Here is a 23,972-nt window from a genome sequence, read left to right as displayed (position 1 = left end):
TACAATGGTCATAATCTATACGTTTGGAGAGACGCTGATCATGTCACATGTCATGTCACTTCATCATTCATTCAGAAAAGCAAGAAAATTAAATATAAAAAGTTTAAACTGCATAAGCCGTTATGAACATAGCACAAATCTTGGCTCGATTTGATATAAATATGCGGAACATTGTCAACCGTTGTGGCAGGACAATCATGGTGGACTCCTATCGACCACTAGAGGTGAAGTTTACAGAGAATAATAAAGCCTATTAATCGGTTTAAAAGTACATAATGTATCTATGTACAACTAAGCTGACGTTGCTAGGTGATGCAATCTTTACAGAAAATGTTTTAGGCACCATCTTGGTTCAGTATGCTTGACAAAAGAACTTAATAAAAGAAAATAGGACGAGAAAGAGGGGCTCATAAATACAAAGTAGTCCCAGACTACTTCCTGGACGATGTTCTCTTAAATACGGGTGTGAAATTAAAATTACACTGTACAATGTGGCTAAAAAAAAAAGAAGAGAGCAGAGGAAGGGAAAGGAATTTTTTTTTTGAGCGAAGCCCCAGAAATGTCCGCATTAAAAATGGGGATACGTCGATTTTCTTTACAAACACACACGTATATGAAAGCAGTGTATGGAAAAATATGCTTATTCAAGTTGATAAAAAAAAGATTTTCAGAGCGATAGAGATATAGAGATGAACGTGAACATTGTTAACAGACACATTTTACACCAGAAATCTCTGTGAGGATGCAAAAATTATGGACTCTGAACCGAGAGGACCAAGCACACATGTAACAAGAAAAAACTAAAAATAAGTGGAAATTGGCTTTCCACGCAGGAAGTGATATCAAAACTGTACTGGAATGTGGCTCGGAAATATTCAGGCCTTCACCAGACGCTGGTACCACAGGGGAAATGTATCCAGGTGGTCTGATGTCTTCCGGGGGACAAAAAGAGACGCCAGTTATGGGTTAAGACGAGGGACACGGTTCCTCTGAAGGGTCCGAGATAAAGGCGAGAACGAGACAGAGGAAAGAGTCCCCTGGTGATGTCGTTAGAAAGGTTCCTGTGCTGTTTGATGATGTCACGGGACATATTCTTGCATTTTGATGCCGCTGCGAAGAGCATCCTCGGATGAGACACTAGATGATTCTTGAGCATTTATGATATTATCAGAAGGTCCTTGTCGTTTGAATGATGTTCCTATAAACACAGTCCTTGCTTCTTGATTATGTTGTGTTCAGGTGATGTGTCGGCAATTTCCTGTCTATAAATCTCCTCGAGCATCGTGTTCACCACGCCTCTGTGTAGCGAACATCCACTTCCTTTAGATTGGGTAGTTTGGCCTGTGGGCAGGACCAGAGATGGAGAGGTTTAGATAATGAAACGTTTAATGTAGCATGCTCCTGGTTTAACATCCTTTGTTGTTCCTGGAACAACATTCCTATCAGCCCTATGATTCTTATTATTCCTCTCTGTCATGGCTACGATTGATTGACTGAACCAGGAACATGTCCTGCTTGTGTAAATAACATTAAAAAATGATAAGATTATAAGAGTTAAAGGTGAAGTGTGTAATTTCTGAACCATTAGAGTCACCAAACTGTATTGGAAAAGTAGAGACTGTTGATACTGGTTTCCTGAACACTCCCTCATCTGCTATTGGCCAGCCAAACAAGATAACAACGCCCCTAAACTCGGGCCATTGGTCAAGTCAATGTGGCTGTTTTGTGTTGGTTGTAATGCTTCAATGTTTTGAAAGCACCACTGAATAGCAGTATTTACATTTTTGGGGAAACTCAAACTATGAACAACTTTATTAATCAAAAGTTTGGGGTCAGTTTGATTTTTTAATGTTTTTTAAAGTAGTATCTTATGCTCACCAAGGCTGCATTTATCTGATCAAAAATACTGTAAAAAAAAAAAAACAGTGATGTTGTGAAATACTATTACAATTTTAAAATTGTTTTCTATTTTCCTGTGATGCAAAGCTGAATTTTCAGCAGCCATTACTCCAGTCTTCAGTGTCACATGATTCTTCAAAAATGTTTGTAATATCTTAGTAATCATTTATTTTTATTATCAATGTTAAAAACAGCCGTGCTGCTTAAAATTGTTGTGGAAGCTGTAATACATTTTTTCAGGATTCTTTGATTAATATAAAGTTTAAAAGAACAGCATTAACTTGAATTAGATTTTTTTGTAAAAATTAAAAAATAAAAAAAATCTTACTGACCCCAAACATTTAGGAAATAGTGAGAAACATTTAACTCGTTTTTAATGACACTTCATCTTTAAATTCAAGTTTCAATCCTAGCAGTCTGAGGGTCTGCTAGAGTCATCATCCTCTTACCTTCAGGTCTTCATATGTGTCCGCTGTGAGTTTAGTACTGTTCATATTCAGGCTGCACAGGCTTTTCATTGCTGCAAGGAAAAGTTGCAATATTAATTATAATGATCCTACATGTTAATTAAAATAAACCATAAATGTGTCGGGACAAACACTAAATGCTCTTCACACTGAAAATAAACCACTTTTTTTGTTAAATGGATAGTTTAAATACTTAATTTTTTAAAACTTAAGTTATGCCATAATTTTATAGCCAAACAACAAGTAGATGGTTGTTTATATGGCTAAGCTCCAAAAAGAGCACCATTAAAGTGGAGGTGGGAGCAGGTCTGACATCACTGATGGCAAAAACCACTAGTTCTTGCATGTTATCTGAATGATTGTGACATGGTAAAATGTCGCGAATGACATTTGAGATCTAGAGTGGAGAGAAAGATTATTCTTGAACAATGACTATGGCTTCAAAAGACTTGGACTATAGTGCATGAGTCATATTTTATGATTCTTTGAAGCTTGACAGTATAAATCACCATCCACTTTTGTCACGGTATATGAAAAACAGAAGTTCTGACATTGTGTTCTCCTTTTGTGCTCCATGGAAGAAAGAAAGTCAGTCCTACTGGTCTGGAATGACATGACAGAATTGTCATTTTTGGATTAACTATCCTTTTAAGAAACCTCAAGCTTCACAAATAGCTACGAACTGTTGTAGACCAAGAGGCTAGAAAATAAATCTAATCATTTTAAATTCAGAAACAGCTGTTTTTTTTTTAACAGTTCAGAATGAAAGTAGCTGGATATACTATTTATGTAAATGCGTTCTTACAGCTGAGGGAGAGCAGGCCAGCATCCGTGACTGGAGTCTCACACAAGTTCAAAACCTGCAGACAGGCCAGATGCTCCGAAAGCAAACGGAGCCCAGCATCTCCAAACTAAAGCACAGCGAAAACATAAATCAAGTCAATAAAACAGGTTTTTATTAAAGAAATTAATACTTCTATTCAGCAAGGATGCATTCAGTTGATCAAAAGTAACAGTAAAGATACTTCACAAAAGATTCCTATTGCTGTTGTTTTGAACTTTCTATTCATCATAGAATCCTAAAAAAAAGTGTTTGTGTACCAAATCAGCATATAGCATATGTATATCGGCACATAGTGGAGATTCTCTTTGACTATGGGACTGAGAATGGAATGAGCAGAAGAAAACAGACCTGGGTGGACCACAGGTTAAGCTGTTTGAGGGATGGCAGTTTGATGAGCTGTTCAGCACAGGCACTGGTGACGTTGGTGAACGCCAAGCTGAGGTTCTCCAGATTGCCGAAGGAACCGGAGCTCAGCAGACGAGCCAAGTCGGCATCCTAGAGTAAAAAAAATGTGAGGAAAAAGCCTCGAGGAAGGATTTTTGGTTGTGTTTTACTAGGAAAACAGCAGCATGGATGCAAGCAAATACATTTTAATTTATGCAAACACACTCACCGTCGATTTAGATGGCAGAGTGAGTCGAGTAGGGCCGCCTTTTCTTTGCTAAACGGAGAGAAAGAGATATTACTAGTGCTGCAGTTTTTAGTTTAAACATCAGGTGGCGCTTGAGAGTCAGCACTGTATACGTAAATGGGTCACTTCTGTCTTTTTGTGTTAATGGGAGCACTGCGTTAAACTAAAAGTCAGAGCTCGGCAAGAAGCAGCGTGTGCGTGGCAGTGAAAACGTCTCGGTGTTGATTTGTGAAATTGGTTTGTGCACTCACCAGTTCTTTAAGCTCCCTCTGTCTGTCGCACAGCTGCTCGTACATGCGCAGGCCGACCTGGGTGCTCTCCAGGGTGGAGATGATCTGTAGCTGAGTGTCCTTGTTCTCTATGATGTTGTACTCCAGCATCAAACACAGGATCTGCACGGCAGACACACAGGGATCACTGCTATATCCTGCATACCGGTTTGCCTGGAGTCTCTTGAACTCTCCACAGATAATGTAGTGAGCTGCCTTGCTGTCTACTTAGGCAGCATCCATTCAGAAATGGAAACTGAATTGAAATTGCTGGATTTTGCCCACAAAATTTAGCCAAAAAAAACTAACAAAAAAAATGCTTGTTGCTAAACTAATAAGTGGATACTATAAATAACACAAAACAAACCGCGTTATAAATATCGGATTAAATAAAATCCTAATTCTAAATCCACAAAGGATACACGCAGTCAGACTTTAGACTATCTGGTCCACTTTGCAGTTTATTCTAGTCTAGAACTGACAACTTAGATTCGAAAATCAACATTTAAAGTGATCAACTACCTTTTATTGCAAATGATTATACTACAACAATAGATAGCTGTGGAAAAAAAACAAAACAATACAACAGTTTCCGCAGATGATTTGCAAGAAAACAGAAGACATTTGCGGAAATTCACAGAACAACATTAAATATGACCACACCCTAATACTCAGGTTGACTTCAAAAGAATTTGACTTTAGCATGTTGCTAAGCTAACAAGCGCTACTCTAGTAAACACAAAAACATAGCGCATACAAATACTGAATGAAACAGTACAATATACGATGACATTTTAATAAAATTGTAATAATTACAATGCATTCTAGGGTTGCCAAATCCACAAAGCATACATGCAGTCAGTCTATCGGCTCTCTGGTCCACTTTGCAGTTTATTCTAGTCTAGAACCGCCAAATCTGACTTATACATTGAAAGTGATCACCGACCAGTTTTTTTTTTTTTGTGTGTCATTTAGGGGCAATTTTAATTCAAATTTGTCACCCTACAACAATTAATGACTAAGGAAAAAAGCAACAGTTTCTGCAGATGGTTTTTAGAGAAAATGGATAGAAATTGGCAGAAAATGTGCTTAGAATTTCTGTCTGTACAAAAATACAGATGATTTAAAACAGAATATGCAATTCGGCTTGTGGATATTTCAGTTTTCTTAGTCTAGTCGTTAGATTTTCCACAAAAGCATTCATTAGTACCTTGTAAACACAACTTGGTTTCACAGGAAGTTGCATAATGCTAGCCAATCAGATAAAAACTGCTAATTTTCAGTCTGCTCTTACCATTTTGTGTGCAATATTCATCATATGGTCAGTGAACAGACTATGGGCGTTCTGTAGATGTGCCCTTAAAGGCTGAGACTAGCAAAACTAAGCCTTTAAAAAAAAAAAAACCCTTTGGTTGACCCATCCATGATGCCTAAAAATGTTACATAGGTGGGCAGCTCACTACATTTCGGCTCAAAGCAACAGTCATATGTACCTCCACCATGGTCTGGTTCCCCCGCAGGGCCAAGAGCATGCATGGTCCCAGTTTATTTTCAGCCAGCGACAGGAGAAATTTCTTCGTCTTGTAGCAGGAGCCCATGAGGATGTGGACCTGTGAGGACGAACAACATCACACCATAAAAGTAGATATAGTGGCAGGACAAAAGACTAAACTAATTGAGACATCTCGCATTTCATACAAACACTTTCATACCATGCTAGCAAACAGCTCTCCGTCATCGTCGCAAGCTACGCCTCCTGGACTGTAGAGCTGGAACCACCCGTCTTTTCCAGAGCGCACGCTGAGCAAACAGGAATGGACCTGTGAGAGACACACACATGCACATACATTCACAATGGCTGAAGCTCAACAAAGCACTGTTTACTAAGTCTACAGTGGCAATATTAAGCAGGCATTCGATTGATACTGTAAGCCAAACAACACCCTTTCTGCACACTTTCCTGTCTCACCTCTTGTCTGGGATCTTCAGCAAACCTCTGAATGACATATTTCAGCTCTCTGTTACAAAAATAAAACATGAAACATGTCAACGTAAACACTTTAAGTAAACATCCACCTCCCCAAAAAATTATTCGGTCATCATTTACTTACTTTCATGTTGTTCCAAACTTTGTCTGAACAACATGTTTCTATGCAGTTACAATTAAAAGTGATTGGAAGCATAAAAAAGATGCAGTCTAATAAAAATGGGTTAAAATGACTCCAGGGCTTTATTTTAAATCTTCTTAAGTTATATGACAGCATTGTGTAATAGCATTGGCTGAAATTATATTCACTATTCACTGGTTATCTTAACCGAGGCTTGTGTAAGTTTAATTTGTGAATTAATAATTCAGACCATTTTTGTGCACTGCTTGAACCAATTCACTAAAAAGATTCATTTTATGCAGACGATTCATTTCATGAAGCTGATTAAACTGTTCTACTTAATGCCAAGGAGAGCTAGTGTGAATGTCAAAATTTTCAGTGAATAATCACAAAGTATGTTCTTCAAAAGCTATAGTATGTTTTCAAAAGACTTTTCCACAGAGCACCCACAAGTTATTTCATAAAGGTTCGAAAAAACATAAGGGTGAGAAAATGAGTTTAATTTTCTTCATTCACTTCAGAGTTTCATAATGACTCACGACACTTTCAAAACTTTACAACAACTCTTCATTCAGTCATCATTTATTCACCCTTATGTCGTTCCAAACCTGTAAGAATTACTTTCTTTTGAGGAACATAAACTGATGGCAAAACCGATGTCACTTACTTTGTGAATTTGGCATGTGCAAGGGCCCTAGAGAGGAGAAAGCAAACAGAGAAAAACACAGACTTGACTCAGGCATGCAAAAAAAGACAGTGTCGTCATTCCACATAATTACACAAGTTGCTTTCTGAGTCTATATGTAGGCGTGCTTGCCTCGACACGCATGATGATACAATTTCAAGTCACAAAGTCTGGGAGGACTTCATCAAATGTTTTACATGTGTCATGAGTGCTCTGGGATGCGCCTAGCTGTTGTTAACTTTTTCTAATGAAGACTGGAAGCTTGGCGTAGCGTATGAACACAGGTGAGCCCTCCACTTGTGGCAACCTCAGGGCTCTGCAGAAGACTTGTAATGATGTGCTCTGTCCTGCAGGGCCAATTACAGGAGCCACAGAGGACACAAGATGCCTCACCCAATACTCACAATCCTGCTGCAGAGCCCTGCTGGGGCTCGCCCACATCAGTACTCATCCCTGCACGCTGTACCTTGAGAGACCAGCCCACCGCACGTACAGAGAGAGCCCCCGGTATTGTTATATAGGCTACACATCCAAAACATAAATTCATATTTCACATACACTAGCGTTCAAAAGTTTAGAATCTGTGAGATTTAAAAAAAAATTAAAAGTCTCTTATGCTCACCAAGGATACATTCATTTGATTAAAAATACAGTAAAAACTATAATATTTAAAATATAACTACACTTTAAAATAACTGTTTTCTATTTTAATATATTTTAAAATGTAATTTAATCCTGTGATGGCAAAGCTGAATTTTCAGCAGCCATTACTCCAGTCTTTAGTGTCTCATGATCCCCTAAACAAAACAAAAATCATTCTAATATGCTGATCTGGTGCTCAAGAGGCATTTCTTTTTATTATCAATGTTGAAATCAGTTGTCCTGCTTAATATTTTTGTGGAAATCAAGACACTTTTTTCCAGACTATTGCTATGAACAGAAAGTTAAACAGCATTTATTCGAAATAGAAATCTTTTCTAACTAAAATTTTAATATATTATACACTGATATTGAGTATAGAGTGAGCTGTGTGACATCTAGTGACTATCTACCAATGATGCTTTTCACTTTTGTTCATTTTAACATCTTTTTGATTAAACTTGAAACAGTTATCTGTGGATCAAACTGGGCAAAACGGTCTCAGAACCAGCCGACTAATTTAAATAACATGTGCAAATGCAATAAACACGCTGTAAATAGAAAACTTAAAACACAATGGTAGATAAACTGATTGGTGTAACTAACACTTCACAATGATGAGTTAATTGCAGCAGCAGAAATCATCGTACTAATTGTAATGGATTCCATAGTTGAAAAAGGCGGCAAGTAAACGTTAGAAAGAAAGTAACTGTGAGGAGGATGAGAGGGGAGTAAATGCCCTTACTCTTTCGGGAAGGGGATTGGTTGAAGCAGGCTGGCCAGTGCTGGTCTCCAGTCATCGTAGTCTGATCTGTAGAGGGAAAAGGCCAGAGGAGAAATTAGAGATTCAGAGGCAGGAAGAGTGAGAACTGGAGAAAATAAGAACCTTATGTAAGATCGGCCAGTGAAAGCTGAAACCTCAGAAGCTCTGCTGTGATCTGCAACAGGATGGTTCACAATAGGATCAGGTGAAGGTGGTAAAGCCTAAAAACAGATTCGGTTCAATGAATCTGTTATAAATATGCAGACTAGTTTAAGGTCACGTCTCAGTGTGATTATGGCTGAATCGGCTTTTTTATATCCCAAACTGATAATTTCTGTCAGGACCACTATCGTCAAAGATGATTGACAATTAGCATACAGTTTGGATTGGCGGTATGGTTCTGTTCTGGGCAAGAACTCCCTGTGCATTCATGCAGCCTAGCATGGATGAGAGCAGGGAGAGCAGCGATAACCCTCCAGGGTAAACAGAACAGAACCAACATGAATGTATTGTAGATATCGTTAAAGTTCAATAATTTTATGTACACATTTTAGAATTAGTCTGATTCAAAGGATAATCAGAAGGCTGAATCCTGACTGACAGAGGAGGAGCTGGGGATGGAGGAGGGTAATTAGCTATTGAGCAATGCGAAAACTGCTGATAATACTGAGGGACCTCATATATGATAAATAGAGCTTAGATAGGTGTCGTATTCCTATAGGTAGATGGGGATCAGCTGTTGCGAGCTTGACTAACGTGACCTGCCAGAACTAACGCTACGCTTGATTTATACTCAATGTGGGACTATTACGGTGTTGGAGAATAGCTACAAAACTTTTCAGTAGCTCAGCTGTTATTAAAATAGCACAGCATTTTCTGTAAGCGAATTATTCCAAAACACAGCAGTGTTGCGCAACAAAACGCTGTATTGTGCAGCCTTATAATGCACGAACAAACTCACCCTCTTACAATCCACTTTCATTCACAAATAGTGCTGGATTGTTCAATCCATTTAACGAAACAAAAGAAATACAAAATGTTTTAATGGTTCATTTTCTTTATATTAAATATTCTGCGGTGAAATATTACCAGGTGGTTTCGATCAGTTTTTCCGAAAAAGTTTGTACAGGCAACTCATCACTTAATAGTGTTCCCGGAATTTCCTTCATGTGTTTTTTCTTTTAGGTAGTGAAATATTTAGTTAAATCAAATTACATAAAAACTAAAAATCAAACTACAATAAAAAAAATACTCACTTGTTTTTTAGATTCAGGTATGCGTGTTTGAGTGTGTATGTATATGTATATTATACACACACAAATATTTTTTTATATTATTTAATTTAATTATCTAAAAGTGAAGCTTCGGTGTAGCTACTTGTTTACTTGTTGGCAACTTGTAGTGTAGCTAGCTACTTTTTTAAATGTACTTTAAAAAAGCTCATCAATTCAAATAAAATTAATTTAGCATTATTTATTTAAGGTCCTGTAATGATGCAAGTATTTACCTCTACCATGTGGGCAGGTCTGGCAGTCATTACTGCCAAAGGAACTTTTTAAAACTGGACAGAGGTCTAATAAGTGTGGAATAGTGACAGAAAGATCCAGTGACGCTATACTCACAGCATTTTAAGGATGAGGGCGAAACATCCCAGCACTCTGTTGGCGTGAGCAGGCAGCTGAATGGACAGGGCATTGAGCGCGGGGCTGACAAGTAGACAGTCGATCAGGTTGGGCTCGCTGTCGCCTTCTGCGGGGGCCTTGCGCAGTGTGTTAGTGGTGTTGTTGTTGCGCTCCAGCTCTACCAGGATCTCGCTGGAATTGACGATGGAAGGTGGTGGTGAGAGGGGCAGGGCCGGGGGTGGGGACAGGGTGGTAGTCGGGGGTGGCGTGGGCGGCTCGGGCCGCAGCAGGCGTAAAGGCATGGGCGGCTTCCTTTCACTTTGCTGCTGACAACCGTTTCGGATTTCCTTGAGACTGGGAGAGTTGTCCCGACTAAAAGAAAAAAAAAAAAAAAGAAAGAAGACACGGGGTAACGTGGGGTCCTGTTATTTTTTTAAGGATACATTTTTTTGGTTGGGGGAACTAGTCGATATTTACGGTTCAAAAGTTTGGTTTTGATTTGGTTGGTAGGCTTGCTGCAATAATCGGTGTTGACGGTGTTAAGCCGCAACACCGGTTACGTCACTTGCTCACCGTGGCACCGTGTTGTTGTTGCGCTCCAGCTCTACCAGGATCTCGCTGGAATTGACGATGGAAGGTGGTGGTGAGAGGGGCAGGGCCGGGGGTGGGGACAGGGTGGTAGTCGGGGGTGGCGTGGGCGGCTCGGGCCGCAGCAGGCGTAAAGGCATGGGCGGCTTCCTTTCACTTTGCTGCTGACAACCGTTTCGGATTTCCTTGAGACTGGGAGAGTTGTCCCGACTAAAAAAAAAAAAAAAAAAAAGAAAGAAGACACGGTGTAACGTGGTGTCCTGTTATTTTTTTAAGGATACATTTTTTTGGTTGGGGGAACTAGTCGATATTTACGGTTCAAAAGTTTGGTTTTGATTTGGTTGGTAGGCTTGCTGCAATAATCGGTGTTGACGGTGTTAAGCCGCAACACCGGTTACGTCACTTGCTCACCGTGGCACCGCCCCCCCACTGTCTTTTTGATTTTTTTTTGTAATAAAAATAACTTTGTTCAGTTAGAGAACAAACTACAATTGGCGGCTGCAGTGAGCCAAACAACAGTCGCATCACAGATCAGCAGCAGGAGTCAGACTTTATTTATCATGCGAGGAGAGCGAGGAGAGAGAGTCGAGCTGACCGACAAGAAGAGTGAGGTGAGACAGACAAGACGATGGCGGAAAATTTAGTTTCGAAACAAAATGCAAAAGCGCCTAGCTGTTAGGCAATACTTTATTTAAACTTGAATATTTTACTTTATTTAAAATGTGTAATTTAACAAAAATTCTATGTTTAATATAAGTGAGTTGTGTTGTACCATTTTATTATTGTCCATTCAAGCAATTGATGCCAAATTGACGCTAATTCGAATTCGCATGGGCATTTATAAGCTATTTAAAAGCGAAGGAAAGTGAGGAATTGATGGAAAACCCAAACGAACTCCACCCCCTGGTGACAGTGGTATTACCGGTGTTGTCGCACGTCGATTAACCAGTGGAAAAATTTCACCACCGTCACAACCCTATTGGTTGTTATGATTTTTTTTGCTTGTTTGTTTTTTAAAGTAGTCTCTTACACTCACCAAGGCTGTATGTATTTGATTGAAAATTAAGTAAAACCTGTAATATTGTGAAATATTATGTAATGCACTTTGGATAAAAGTATCTGCTAAATGCATAAATGCAATTATTACAATTTAAAAGAACTGTGAATGCATCCTTGCTGAATAAAATTATTAATGTATTTAAAAAATGAATAAAAATTTAAGAAATGACTATATATCATATGTTTTCAACAATCAACTTTTCTGAAGGTTAAGCAACTCCTTTCAATGTCATTTGGTTGAGAAACGGAAAAACAAAATACTCATATTGCATTCAGAGAGTTTCAGGCACATTCCATGGAAATTTCCATATTTGCATGCAGTCATATACAAAACACCAGCTGTTTAATTTGCTACATGGCCACAGTATTTGAAAGACCTTATTTGACTAACAAGTAACTATGGGACATCTGACTCTGGTAGGATGACAAATGGAACCCAGGAACGAAAACACATGTAAATGTGCACCTTTAAAATATCCATGAACTGTAGTTACGGAAATTTGTCAAAAGGCCATTGGAGAGTGAATGAGAGAACAGATCACAACAAAAAACAGAGAGGGAGCAGTGCAAGGAAGCCTAGGGAGTAAGATTCGACACTTCTCACTCTCTTGAGTCTTTGCGAATCATGGAAACCTTTTAAAATAGTTCCTTATTCCTCTCAGGTGGCTGCACCGTGGCCCAGATGCTCACAGTGATGACACAAACAGGACAGGTGAGACCAAAAATGTCACTACAGCCAAGTCACTGTTGTCTGTCACAAAAAATACTGACCGATTAAAGCAGGTGGCAAAGGAAGCGTGCATATTTAAGGAATATTTTAAAAAACAGGATATGGAGCCATGAAGTCAGCAAAAATGATTCAGAGAAATGTTTTGAGCTAAGGCCTCAAGGGTAAATTGCATCTCATGGGTTGGAAAACCAGTGAATCGGACGCACCTGTTGATGAATTCTTCGTAGCAAGAGTAGATGGCAGCTAGGCACACCGCCACGAGATTGGGGAGAACCCGAGGATGAGGGCACTGTCCGGTGGGACCGTGCATGCTGAAATCATAACATGTAAAAAAAAAAAGAAAAAAAAAAAAAGGTCAGGTTAGCACAGCTCCTGCATCCAAACGCACAGAGTGACTGCGTAAAGAAAACAAAGCTGAAACAGGAAGTAAGCGCAGGGCTTGGTCCTAAACAGACCATTAAAATGTCATAGTCTGATAGATAAAAGGATGTTACAGTTTGTGTACATATGAAGGCCTGTTCTTTGTACGTAAGTGAGGTGGAGCCAAAATGAGGTAACACTGGCAACGTTTACATGCACAATTTTTGGTTAAATCGGACTGAATTAATTCCGATTGATGAATCTGAATGAAGTGTTTACATGAACGCTAAATAAAGTGATTGGGTTGATGTGCGTGTTTATATGTCACAAGCTTCAAATTGGAATTGATTTTTTTTGACATGCACACACTGCACAAATATTTTTTGAGTTTCTCAGAGTTTCTCACTGTTTGCACATAATAACCACTCTCCTCCACGGTTTCTTTATTTGTTTTTAACAGCAGAATTAATATTGATCCATTTATGGATAAATATACATATAAACCACTGTGTGGTGCTGCTCATATTTATCACGCAGTAAAAATGCCCCTCTCCGCGCCCAAAACGGGTTGCCTGTGGATGAGTATCCAAAACAAGGACTGGTGGGAGGTTGTCCTGCTCCACTTCACAGTTGCCGAGTGAAAGGAGAGTTTTATAATGACAGGACACGCATTTATACAACACTTTATTCAAAAGGAAGAACCGCTCGTTCCGCGCGTCATACATCATTATGCTATTTCTGCATCATTGCACATGCGCAGTCCTTTCAGTTTCGGGGTTCAATCCTATCGAGTGTTTACATGCACTCTCAATCGTATTAGAAAAGGAATAAACCACCCCCTTCAAAGCTCAGTTGGATCGATTAAGGTGTTTACATGAAGGATTTTCAGTCCAACTGAGCCATCAATTCGATTACAAATAGATTATTTGGTTGCTTGTAAACGTAGCCATTGTGTCCTGGCACGATGCAATGAGATTCCAAGCTTTTATCGCCTGCTGCATTGTTAGGACACAGTCACTCACCTGTGAATGAACTTCTTGACCACTTCCATGCCAGCGTTAAGCTCATTCAGAGCCAAAATATACTCTTGAGTAAAGAGACGGAGTCTGGGGCATTTCCCAAAGTCCTGGAATGAGAAGAAAAGACATGAGTCAATAAATGAGGGTGTGAATTCAAGAGCACTTGTGGTGTAGTGCGCAGACCCACCATGTTGTGTTTGAGGATTCTCTGAACCACAGGAGTGAACACTTCAATCACCACCATCGACCGAGGACGCTCCCTACAGTGCTGTGTAGAGGAACACAAAAACCGATATTGATTAATACATATATTAATCAGCAAAATCATTATAGCTAATCCCCTTCTTTAAAAAGTACTTGGTAAAGTAATGATATCAGACAAAAACACTGCACAATTACCATGGTACACAATACACTACCATTCAAAAGTTTGGGGTCGGTACAATAAAAAAAAAAAAAAGTCTTCTCTTAAGCTCACCAAGGCTGCATTTATCTAATTAAAGATACAGAAAAAACAATAATATTATTGAAATATAATTATAATTTAAAATAACGTTTTTCAATTTTAATGTTTTAAAAATGTAATATTTTCCTTAGATGGCAAAGCTGAATTTTCAGCAGCCCATACTCGTGTCTTTAGTGTCACATGATCCTTCATTCTTATGTGATCAAGAAATATATATCTTATAATCAATGTTGAAAACAGTTGTGCTACTTATTATTTTTGGAGGAAACTGTGATACGTTTGTTTTTAGGATTCTCTGATGAATACAAAGTTCAAAAGAATGGCATTTCTTTGAAATAGAAATCTTTTGTAACATTATAAATGCATTTACTGCCACTTCTGATCAATTTAATGTGTAATTTCTTTTAAAAAATTACACTCAAATGTTGAACAGTAGTCTGTTTTTGTAGAAACTAAAATTGGTTTATATATTAAATAACCATGTGATGATGGCAATTTAAAAAAAAAATCCTAGTAAATGAATACCATACAAATGACTTATATTTGACCTTTTTGTCCTTTAATAAGTTATTTCAGAAACACAAACCAAAAGCTGAAAAATGAAAGCTTAAAAGCAGCAATAAAATAAAAAAAAGAAAAGAAATAAAATAGGGTTTACAATACTGAACTCAATTGTTCCCCTGAAGAATAGCCAGAATTGTCACATTTACCTGGCAGAAGAATTCACACAGGTCAGGGGGAGGGTGGTTATTCTCCAGCAAGGGTGCGATGGCCTACATACAGATTCAAACCATTAGTCACTTCCCCACAGACATGTAGAGACTTGTTGCTTTTCATCCACATTTTACAGAAGTGCACATCCTTCAGAGAGCACATCTGTGTGTGCATGTCCTGTTTCTATGGCAGTCCACTACATTTAAGTCAATTTTCTTCTAGAGCGTGATTCACTGAGACCTAATACACATTACGTAACTGCCTTTGTTAGTTAGCAATGGAGTTTAACACACTGTTGTGTGAAGGCAATATGTGTCTTCATATTTTCTTTGCAAAAAAAAACAAAAAACAGCCCCACTTACCACAATGATGTTCTCATAGTCCTGAGCGCTGAGGTTAGTGTTCTAGGAAGGAAATGACACAAAAGCATTATTGAGAATTCATTGGCCAGTGGTAACACGTCTAAGTGACTCAACAACCAGGCTGCTTTTAAAATGTTAATGGCCTTCTTGGGAAAGCCGGTGTGACTCAGGGACACAAGCCTTTTGACCAAAGGCCAGTGAGAGGTCTGTTTTTAGACCTTTTAAACCCCTCTTTGAATTCAAATGCTTGGTATATGTGGTGTTCAAAGACGTAATCTACATTTGCAAATCAAAGTAGGGATCCAACCAATCTTTCCCTATCTGCAAACAATCTGGAGAAGGAAATCTTCGTTGTGTAGCGATGCCAGGTAAAAAAAAGTCTCACTAAACCACAGCTACACAGGCAACCACAGGTTAACTCTTAACCTGAACACAGACTCGAAATGACACGTAACACACCTCAATTCACAAAAGACACTCATAACCAGAAATGAAAGCAGAATGCTGCTCAAGTTCTAACATAAAAGATGCCAGCTATACTTCAAGGAGAAACTGGTTGAAAAATAATACATCTGATAAATTTAACGTGCTCAATGAGAAAAATGACTCATAAATGCACAAAATAAAAATACATTTCTTTTAGGGTTTTAGGTTCTAAATTAAGAGACAAGTTTATATGATATTCTATTCCCTACATAAGGATAGAGCAACTCTGTCAATACAAATAATTTTTTCTTGTCTATCAGGGAAAATGTTTTAAGAAATCTTTTATAACTTTATAAATGTATTTACAGTCACTTTTGATTAATTAATGCATTCTCAAATTCATTTATACATTTTTTTTAAACCTTTGGAAGGGTAGTGTAACTGTTTCAGTAAAATAATTTTGGGTAAAAGTGTTTATATATTAAATAACCACATGTCAACTTCTATTTTTTTTTTTTAAATCCTAATAAATTAAATTCTGTAAAAATGAAAGGTATTCTTCTCATTTGATCATTTTTTTTATTATAATTTCATGAATATAAGCCAAACGATTTTTAACAACTAAAATTGGAAGATTAAAAACAGCAATAAAATAAAAAGTCTTATATTCTACTTATATCAATTTTTTTTTACATTTGACATATCTGATGTCCTCAATGAAAAAAGGGACTCCTAAATAATAATAAAAAAAATGCTGATTGCCCTAAAGAGCCCACTGCAAAGTTTATGATATTCTGTTCCCTAGATATGTCCTCTGTCAATATAAATGTTTTGTTGACGGTTTATTTTTGTCTATAAGGCGAAAAATCTTAAGCACAATCACTTAGAAATGTAACAGCTCACTTATCCTCAATAAGCTGCATGATTTGAAGTTATCATCGCACGTGTTACAAACAAAAATTTTGGGTGGAAACACAAGTATGAGCAATAATAAAAGTGATGCACGCCTTAGCAAGCACTATTAATGAGCTTTATACTCGTCAAATTAAATAATTAATAACTAGTCTTCTCACTAATTAGATGATGTGACGTACCTCAGCAAGCAGGGTGGAGATGATGTGCAGCGGGGCCTGATGGATGGAGTCGTCCTGCAGAGGTGAGGTGAGGGCCATATCCACCAGGGCCCTGATCTCCTTCAGAACCACGTCCCAGCGGCTCGGGTTATTCAGAACCTTGCGGTACTTGTAGATCTTTTTCTGCAGATGAGTCAGAAAACCCAGAAGGCACACACCTGACTTTTACCGATGCAACCAGCAGTTATGAAACCGGCACATATTTTACGACCATAATGCAGCTAGATAACAGCTTTTGAACTACATTACGGTGTGAATTACCTCACCGAATTTACCCAGAGATGAGCTGTGGTGACCAGGCTTGGAGATTTAGGGTTTGAAGTTCTTATTTTGTTCCATTTTATTGCACTCATGCATGGATCTTTTTTCAACCACAGGCACTTTTCTTAAAACAAAAAAGCATTTTCATGCTCTCACTAGTTAAATCTGTCTTCTACCAATGTCCCACAATTGATATATAGTCTTTTTTTTTTTTTACGTCATAAACATTTCCATTGCATCTCAAAATATGGAAACTCGCTGACTGGTAACTCGATGCACAAAATGATGCTCAGAAATGATATTTACCATTTCCTCTATACACATCACATCTTATATTTCATATCAAGCATGCTCTTCACTGACACAGCTTGGTCTCCTTGGTAGCCAATTATTAACTTTTTATAAATATTCACTGGTTTGTAATGGAAATGATGTCACATCTGAAGTTACAAATTGTGTAAAAAATTATAATAATAATTCCTCACAATAATACTCAAATGGTTTATAACCTTTTCATTCTTCCTTTCAAAATTGTTTCAATGTGGGAATAATGATGGTGGCTTCTTTGTCTTGCTAAGGCCAATTTGCCTAATTTGACAATATTATAACTTGACTGGATATGACGCACAATCAAAAGCTCTGCTTGCAATTGATATTTATTATTTCCTCCACACATCACGTCTCATATTTCATATCAAGCATGATCCTCAGGGACATTGGCTGTCTCCGTGGTAGGGTTGGGTATCGTTTTTTTTTTTTTTTCCAATACCGGTGCCAAATCGGTACTTTTAAAATGGTTCCAGTGCCTAAACGGTGCCTGAACCGATACTTATTAAAATAATAAATAAATAAATAAACCCCCCTCCAAAAAAATTATGGATTGGCTATTAGAACAGAAATAGAATAGAAAGAGCAAATGTTAGAGGGTCAAGTTTTTTCATAAAAAAAAAACAAGCAGATCCAAATAGAAGTAGCATTAGAATAGAGTGCTAAAGTTAGAGTGTCAAATGAAGATGAAAGAGATGTGTTTTCAGCCATTTCTTGAAATTATTAAGGACACACTGCTTGGATTGAGCTGGGCAGGTCATTCCACCAGGAGGGAACAGTTAATGTAGAAATCTATGAAAGTTTTATCATAGGTAGAATGCAAAATGTTTCAATACAAGCATTTCAGTCAAATGTAATTTATGCAATATTTCAAATCTTTAACCCACTTGGGAAAATTAACCCATGGCAACAGTTTAAAAGTAGCCCAATTCTGTGGAAAAAAATGCGGACTTGGCAACCCTGCATCCAACAAGAGCTACCGGAGTCAGCTTTGACTGATCTCAGGTCGAGAATAAGGAGAGATGACTGACAAGACCATGCTGGAGTATTTGCTGCTCAACAGATTCTGAGCTCATTGACAAATAACTGATCTTGTAAGATGTGCTCCCTTTACACAGAGTGCGTGTGATCACAAAATCGAAAGTGAAAGTAAACCATGCAAACGCTCATTCAAAAATATTTAAATGGACCGCATCCTGAGAGCGGCTCCCTGATGCGCCAAAATTATATACAATATTAGAATGTTTAAAGAAGTGGACACGAAAATCATGGGAGCGAAACGCGTTGCGGGAGCAGGCGGCAATGGTCAGAGATTCAGTGGGAGTGGGATTAAGAAAACAGCCAAATCCCAGACATTTTGGGCAATTAAGAAATCCCGGCTGGACGCATTTTTGTAGGTCCAAAAAGAGGACATGTCCGGGGAAAAGAGGACGCATGGGTCACCCTAATTTATAATCTATTGCTAATCGATGTATTCTTTTTAAAGTATCATATGGAACATATTTTCTGTCTTATTCTGTGACAAGAAGCCTCATCAGACAACAAAAGGAAACATTTGACTGGTGTTGTGGAGTAAAAAGGTTATAATGTTCTCTTTTGTTGGACAACAGGTTTAGAAATGTGAATACAAGGGAGGTTTAGCTTTAGGCATTTTAATTTAAGTATGTTTAGCTTGGTTAACGGAAGGGCTACCTGCTGCCATCAGAGCAAGTGTAATTACTGCATTCACGTACTCCTCGGATGCTTTCATTTCCCGAGTTGTGCTTTTAAGTCGGAATGTGAAAACAACATGGACACTCTCGTTACTACAAAGATGTGTTGGATTTGTATTATTAAACCTTTCCGACTTGAGTTCACATGCATTTTCTCAGTCGGGAAATTTTTTTTCACGTACGGTGCTGGTGATGATGTTTCTTACGTCCGTTTCAGAGAACCAGAGGACAAATATTTCAATCAGTCGCTCAGGAATGGCACCGAAATCTGCGTTCTGATTCGGTTCTAGTACATACCGGTTACATAGGTACCGGTGCCATATTGGTACCGGGTTTCGGTACCCAACCCTACTCCTTGGTAACCAAGAATTAACTTTAGATAAATCTTTATTGAGTCAAAATTGTTAAAGTAGTAAATGACGCCACAACTGAGGTAGTAAACGCCGGTGTAGAAAATGGTATAAAACATTTGACACAATAACAATCAAATGATTTAAGACTGTTTGATTTTTCCATCCAAGAAAGTTTCAGTGTGAATAGTGCCTTTCGCATCGCTTTAGTTACAGAACTAAATGGACAGTACTAAAGTACTGGGGTGAGTCGACGTATACGTAAAGTGATTGAAAGAACGGAAAGGAGGACTAAGAATCTCCAACGACAACTGGCAGTGCTACATTTGCTACAAGTACCTGCACTTCAGCGTCCGTCCATCTATCGCTGTTCTCCATACTTGCGAAATAAGTTGACACAATGTTTACAGTATGTTTACACTGCGTTTTATAATCATGGCAAGTGAGGGCGTTTTCGTACGCGTTTGGCCAATCAATGTCTACTTACGTCACGGGTAGTACCAGTTGTGCTGGTTAGACCCTGCTCCGGAGTAGGAGCTAATTTGGTTCTCGAAAAAGGCAGTCCGGTACTAAAATCGCTCCCAGTTCCGGCGGTGCGAAAACGCCAAAAAGTGGGTAGTTCCACAATTATTTCTGGTACTATGAAAATGTTCCTACGGTGCGAAAGGCCCTAATGTCACATAACAAAAACAAAATGTTTTAGTTTTAATAGAAATCAACACATGGAACATCAAAATGCCTGTAGTTGAAGAACCACACACATATTGTACACTTACAAAATTATACTCACTAAAACCATGCAAAATTGCACCATTGCTTTTTGCAAGTCTAGCCTTCCTAAACGTGTGACCTTACCTTCCACTGTATGGAGTGAAACCACTGGTCCCGCAGATAGCTGTTAGCAGCCTACAAGTGCACACAAACAATCGCAAAATGAGTCAGTGTTTTCTCAACATGAGTGTTATGAAACTGTGAGGGGGCTGGAGGTACCTGCAGGAGGACTGTCCCTCCAGGGAAGCTTAGCTGGACACAGTATTTGGGGGCGTTGTCCCAGGACAACAGCTGTAGGTCCTCGATAGTGCTGTAAGACAGAGGGGCCTCCATGTATCCTGTAGGCTACAGAGACAGGAAGAAACACGTTAATATTTGCAAAAAACAGTCTGGGCATTAACACCTCTCAGGACGAGCGTCACGTACTGCACTGACCAACTTAATAAAATGTCTGCAGCGTCATGGAAGGGCGGTTGTACTATTTATTAATCAAATGCAAATAATATGATGATTGATCTCTGAATGTCACGATATGACTTTAAAGTTGCGTTGAACTGTTGACATACATATCTTCGAGCCAGTGTCACCCACATAATGATACTTCACGTAAATTATTTCAAAGGTCAGTAGCAAACAAGGTTGAAGCTGAAATGGTTTGTGTTGCTGGGCACAACATACAGCCTACATTATGGATTTCAGCATGACAGGACCAGAACTATCCATTTTCTATTATTCTTATTTTATTTTGATTAATAAAATTAGATTATTTTAATCATAGTTGATGAGATATACAAAAAACTGCACAATGTTTTAAACTTGTTACACTTATTTTACACAAAACGCACTTAAAGTTGAACTTGTTTAAACTTAGCATTTCGCTGTTTAGAGATGGATGTATTGGTAGGTTTTCCTCAAGTTAGCATGATAATATGAATTTTGATTAGGCATCATCTTTCACATAAGGTAACGTCAGTGGACAAAGATTGTGGACAATGGTTTATGAATAAAGAATTTGAAGTCAGGAGGATTCTGATTGGCTGTCATAGTTCTGAAAGTGATTCAGTGTCGTTATCATTATAGTTGTAATTAAAGGTGTATTCACACCTGTCTTGTTTGGTTTGATTGAATCGAACTCAAGTTCGTTTCCCCCCTTGGTGCGGATCTTTTGGGCAGGTGTGAATACAGCAATCGCACTTGGGTGCGGACCAAACAACCGCACAGAGACCCAGCTAAAGAGGTGGTCTCAGTCCGGTTCAAAACGAACTCTGGTACGCTTGAGAATTTCTGTACAATGAATGGATGACCTTAGCACATGTGTGGTTTTGTTTCTAATTTCTGGTTCACTTGCAAAAAGGGCAGTGTGAAAGTGAACCACACCAAAAAAAAATAAAAATCAACATTGTATTTGGTCCGGACCAAAGCAAGTGAACTAGCAGACCTTCCTGGTGTGAATACACGTTAGCGTTCACACGGCAAAGTTTCTAAAAAAGGACCACATTTTTTAATACAGTCACGTGCGAGTAAACTTTTCTCTCATTGGTCAAAGTTCCACGGTTTAATTTCCGGGATTCCACTGCTGTCACCCATCAGGATGGGAACAACAACAGCTTTGCAAGCTTATTGTTGTTGTTTTTTTGTAGCTGTCATTATATTAATTTATCATTTTGAGCAGGAGTCCAGGATTGATCGGGAAAACATTTTTAAAATGCACCTACTACGAAGTAGAGCAATAAGATGGCATTCTACAATGAAAAAGTGCGTTTTGATTTTTGAATGGCGAAGACGTGCTCACCCACAGACATTCACTGGTTCATTTTGAGGTATTAGCAAAACAACAAAGCTGATGCTTTTCACGGAACTTATGTAATTACCCATCATACATTATGACGTTGTTCACATAGCCTGGTTTGTTGGTCCGTTGGATCGGATTGCTTTCTCACTACAAACGAACCGCTCAAGAGTTCGTTTTCAATCGAGCCGAGACCACCTCGTTCAGGCGATCTCGGACCGATTGTTTTGGCACGGATCCGGGTCGCGATTGCTGTGTTCACATATGCCCAAACGTACCGAGCTAAGGGGGGGAAACACGCCAGGTTCCGAAACAAGGGGTCAGGTGTGAAAGCACCCTTAAGGCCAATTCACACCGCACCGACAAACGCCAACAGACAAGTTGGCCGCTGGATTTGGAATTTTATGAAAAATAACTGTCATGTTCACACTGCCCCAACAGACACCAACAGACTTCAAGTCAGGGAGAGTTAACTAGGGGGAAAAATAGATGATCTTGTAACAACAATCAAAATGATACTGTTATTAATGTATTTGGTTATATTGTAAGGCAGTTTTATTATAATAATAATAATATACTGTGAAATAAATTTCCGTTGTGAAATTTCCCAAGCGCTGTAGCGATCGATCTGATCGCATTCCCCCTCGCGTTGCGGTTGGTATACTCGGCCACACCCACAGCATAAAGCTCTGGCCTCTCCTCCCAAAGATTCAAAAACTGTTCCTCTTTCTGGTTTGTCCAGAAACCTGCCATTTTTAAAGTTATTTTCCTAAGCGCGCCCAGCACCTACTTGCAGTCTTGCCTCATTGTCATGGCAACGATTCGTGGACAGGTCAGATTATGTCAGAGTTTGTTGTAGTTTGTTGGAAAATCATATCACACTGCTCAGACATTCCACGACCCAACAAACGCCGATTAAACATGTTCAGTCGGGTTAAAACCAACTCCGACCAACACCAACAAACGCCGACAGGGGTAACACACTGATCCAACAAACTCCGACAGACTAGTCTGTTGGCGTCTGTCGGCGTTTGTCGGTGCGGTGTGAATTGGCCTTTAAGACTTAAATTCTAAGAATTATAACGATTCTCAAAACTTTATAGTTATACAAATTATTGTCTTTGGTGTGAATGGGGGGTTAACTCTTCATACATGTGGGTCTCCATTTAGGCTGCAAATTTGCAAGTTTAAGGTTCCCCTTCTAAACAATCTTTAAATGGCTGCAGGAGCTTCTTCATTTTCGTTATTTGTCAGACATGAGCCTGTTGTGGCTCATTTCTCAGTTCCACTCTTGACTGAAGTGTTGTTGGTCACATGACCTCAAATGTCAACAGGCTGTTCTCTGATCTCCTTCCCTCTACAATAGCACACTGCGGCTGTTCCTTTATTAGCTGCCCTCCCTCCTCCGCAGCCCGGCAACAGGCTCTTCCTGTATTAGCGCCGCCCTCCCTCTACTTCTTTGCACAAACAGGCTATTGCTTTATTTGCGCTGCTCTCCCTCTAGACTCAAACCAAACCACAGTTCCTGTATTTGTGTCAGCCACCCAGTTCAGCAGAGCAAACAAGCTGTTCCTTTCTTTGACTCCTTCTCTTTGCGTCTCTCTCGCTCGCTCAAACAAACAGGCAGCTCGTCCCCATATAACCGAATAAAACAGGCCTGTCTTTTATTTAACATCCCCCACTCTTAGGTGATAGACCAACTGGCTGTTCTGCAATGGAGGTCCTGCCCCCTCGGTTGCAGATTTCAGATGGCTGATTTGTCTTTCTTTTAAAGAGTCCGTGTGATAAGTATCTTTTGAATCCTGTCTCATTTTCAAGTAATCAATCATGAGTCTGCTAGCAAGCTTGTGTACATTGGAACTCGTGCCGCACGTGGAGCAAAATAAGGGGCCCGGGGTGGCAGAAACTCAGATAAACAGCTGAAGTCTACTTGTCTCTCATAAAATCAGGGTAAATATGTCACCACTGGGGTTTATAT

The 23,972-nt window shown here is 38.9% G+C and overlaps 1 protein-coding gene across 1 annotated transcript in view; it reads right to left on the bottom strand.

The window, feature by feature from the left end:
* Window positions 1-272: 272 nt before the first annotated feature.
* cmip (c-Maf inducing protein) overlaps window positions 273-23,972 on the bottom strand; it is a 59,553-nt gene continuing 35,853 nt past the window's right edge. The window contains exons 2-21 of the mRNA XM_016274606.1: window positions 20,425-20,550; window positions 20,290-20,340; window positions 16,746-16,907; window positions 15,226-15,267; window positions 14,860-14,922; window positions 13,871-13,951; window positions 13,687-13,790; window positions 12,511-12,615; window positions 9,928-10,299; window positions 8,288-8,353; window positions 6,886-6,912; window positions 6,080-6,128; window positions 5,823-5,930; window positions 5,604-5,720; window positions 4,093-4,233; window positions 3,824-3,871; window positions 3,559-3,705; window positions 3,172-3,277; window positions 2,349-2,419; window positions 273-1,341 (exon numbers count right to left, since the gene is read on the bottom strand). Of these exons, the coding sequence (XP_016130092.1) occupies window positions 1,288-1,341; window positions 2,349-2,419; window positions 3,172-3,277; window positions 3,559-3,705; window positions 3,824-3,871; window positions 4,093-4,233; window positions 5,604-5,720; window positions 5,823-5,930; window positions 6,080-6,128; window positions 6,886-6,912; window positions 8,288-8,353; window positions 9,928-10,299; window positions 12,511-12,615; window positions 13,687-13,790; window positions 13,871-13,951; window positions 14,860-14,922; window positions 15,226-15,267; window positions 16,746-16,907; window positions 20,290-20,340; window positions 20,425-20,550 (2,040 nt within the window). The 3' untranslated portion in view covers window positions 273-1,287. The remainder of the gene's footprint in view (window positions 1,342-2,348; window positions 2,420-3,171; window positions 3,278-3,558; window positions 3,706-3,823; window positions 3,872-4,092; window positions 4,234-5,603; window positions 5,721-5,822; window positions 5,931-6,079; window positions 6,129-6,885; window positions 6,913-8,287; window positions 8,354-9,927; window positions 10,300-12,510; window positions 12,616-13,686; window positions 13,791-13,870; window positions 13,952-14,859; window positions 14,923-15,225; window positions 15,268-16,745; window positions 16,908-20,289; window positions 20,341-20,424; window positions 20,551-23,972) is intronic.

The sequence above is a fragment of the Sinocyclocheilus grahami genome, unplaced genomic scaffold, assembly GCF_001515645.1.
Source record: "Sinocyclocheilus grahami isolate Dianchi unplaced genomic scaffold, SAMN03320097.WGS_v1.1 scaffold88.1, whole genome shotgun sequence".
NCBI classification, from domain to species: domain Eukaryota; kingdom Metazoa; phylum Chordata; class Actinopteri; order Cypriniformes; family Cyprinidae; genus Sinocyclocheilus; species Sinocyclocheilus grahami.
This window is presented reverse-complemented; position numbering and strand designations above follow the sequence as displayed.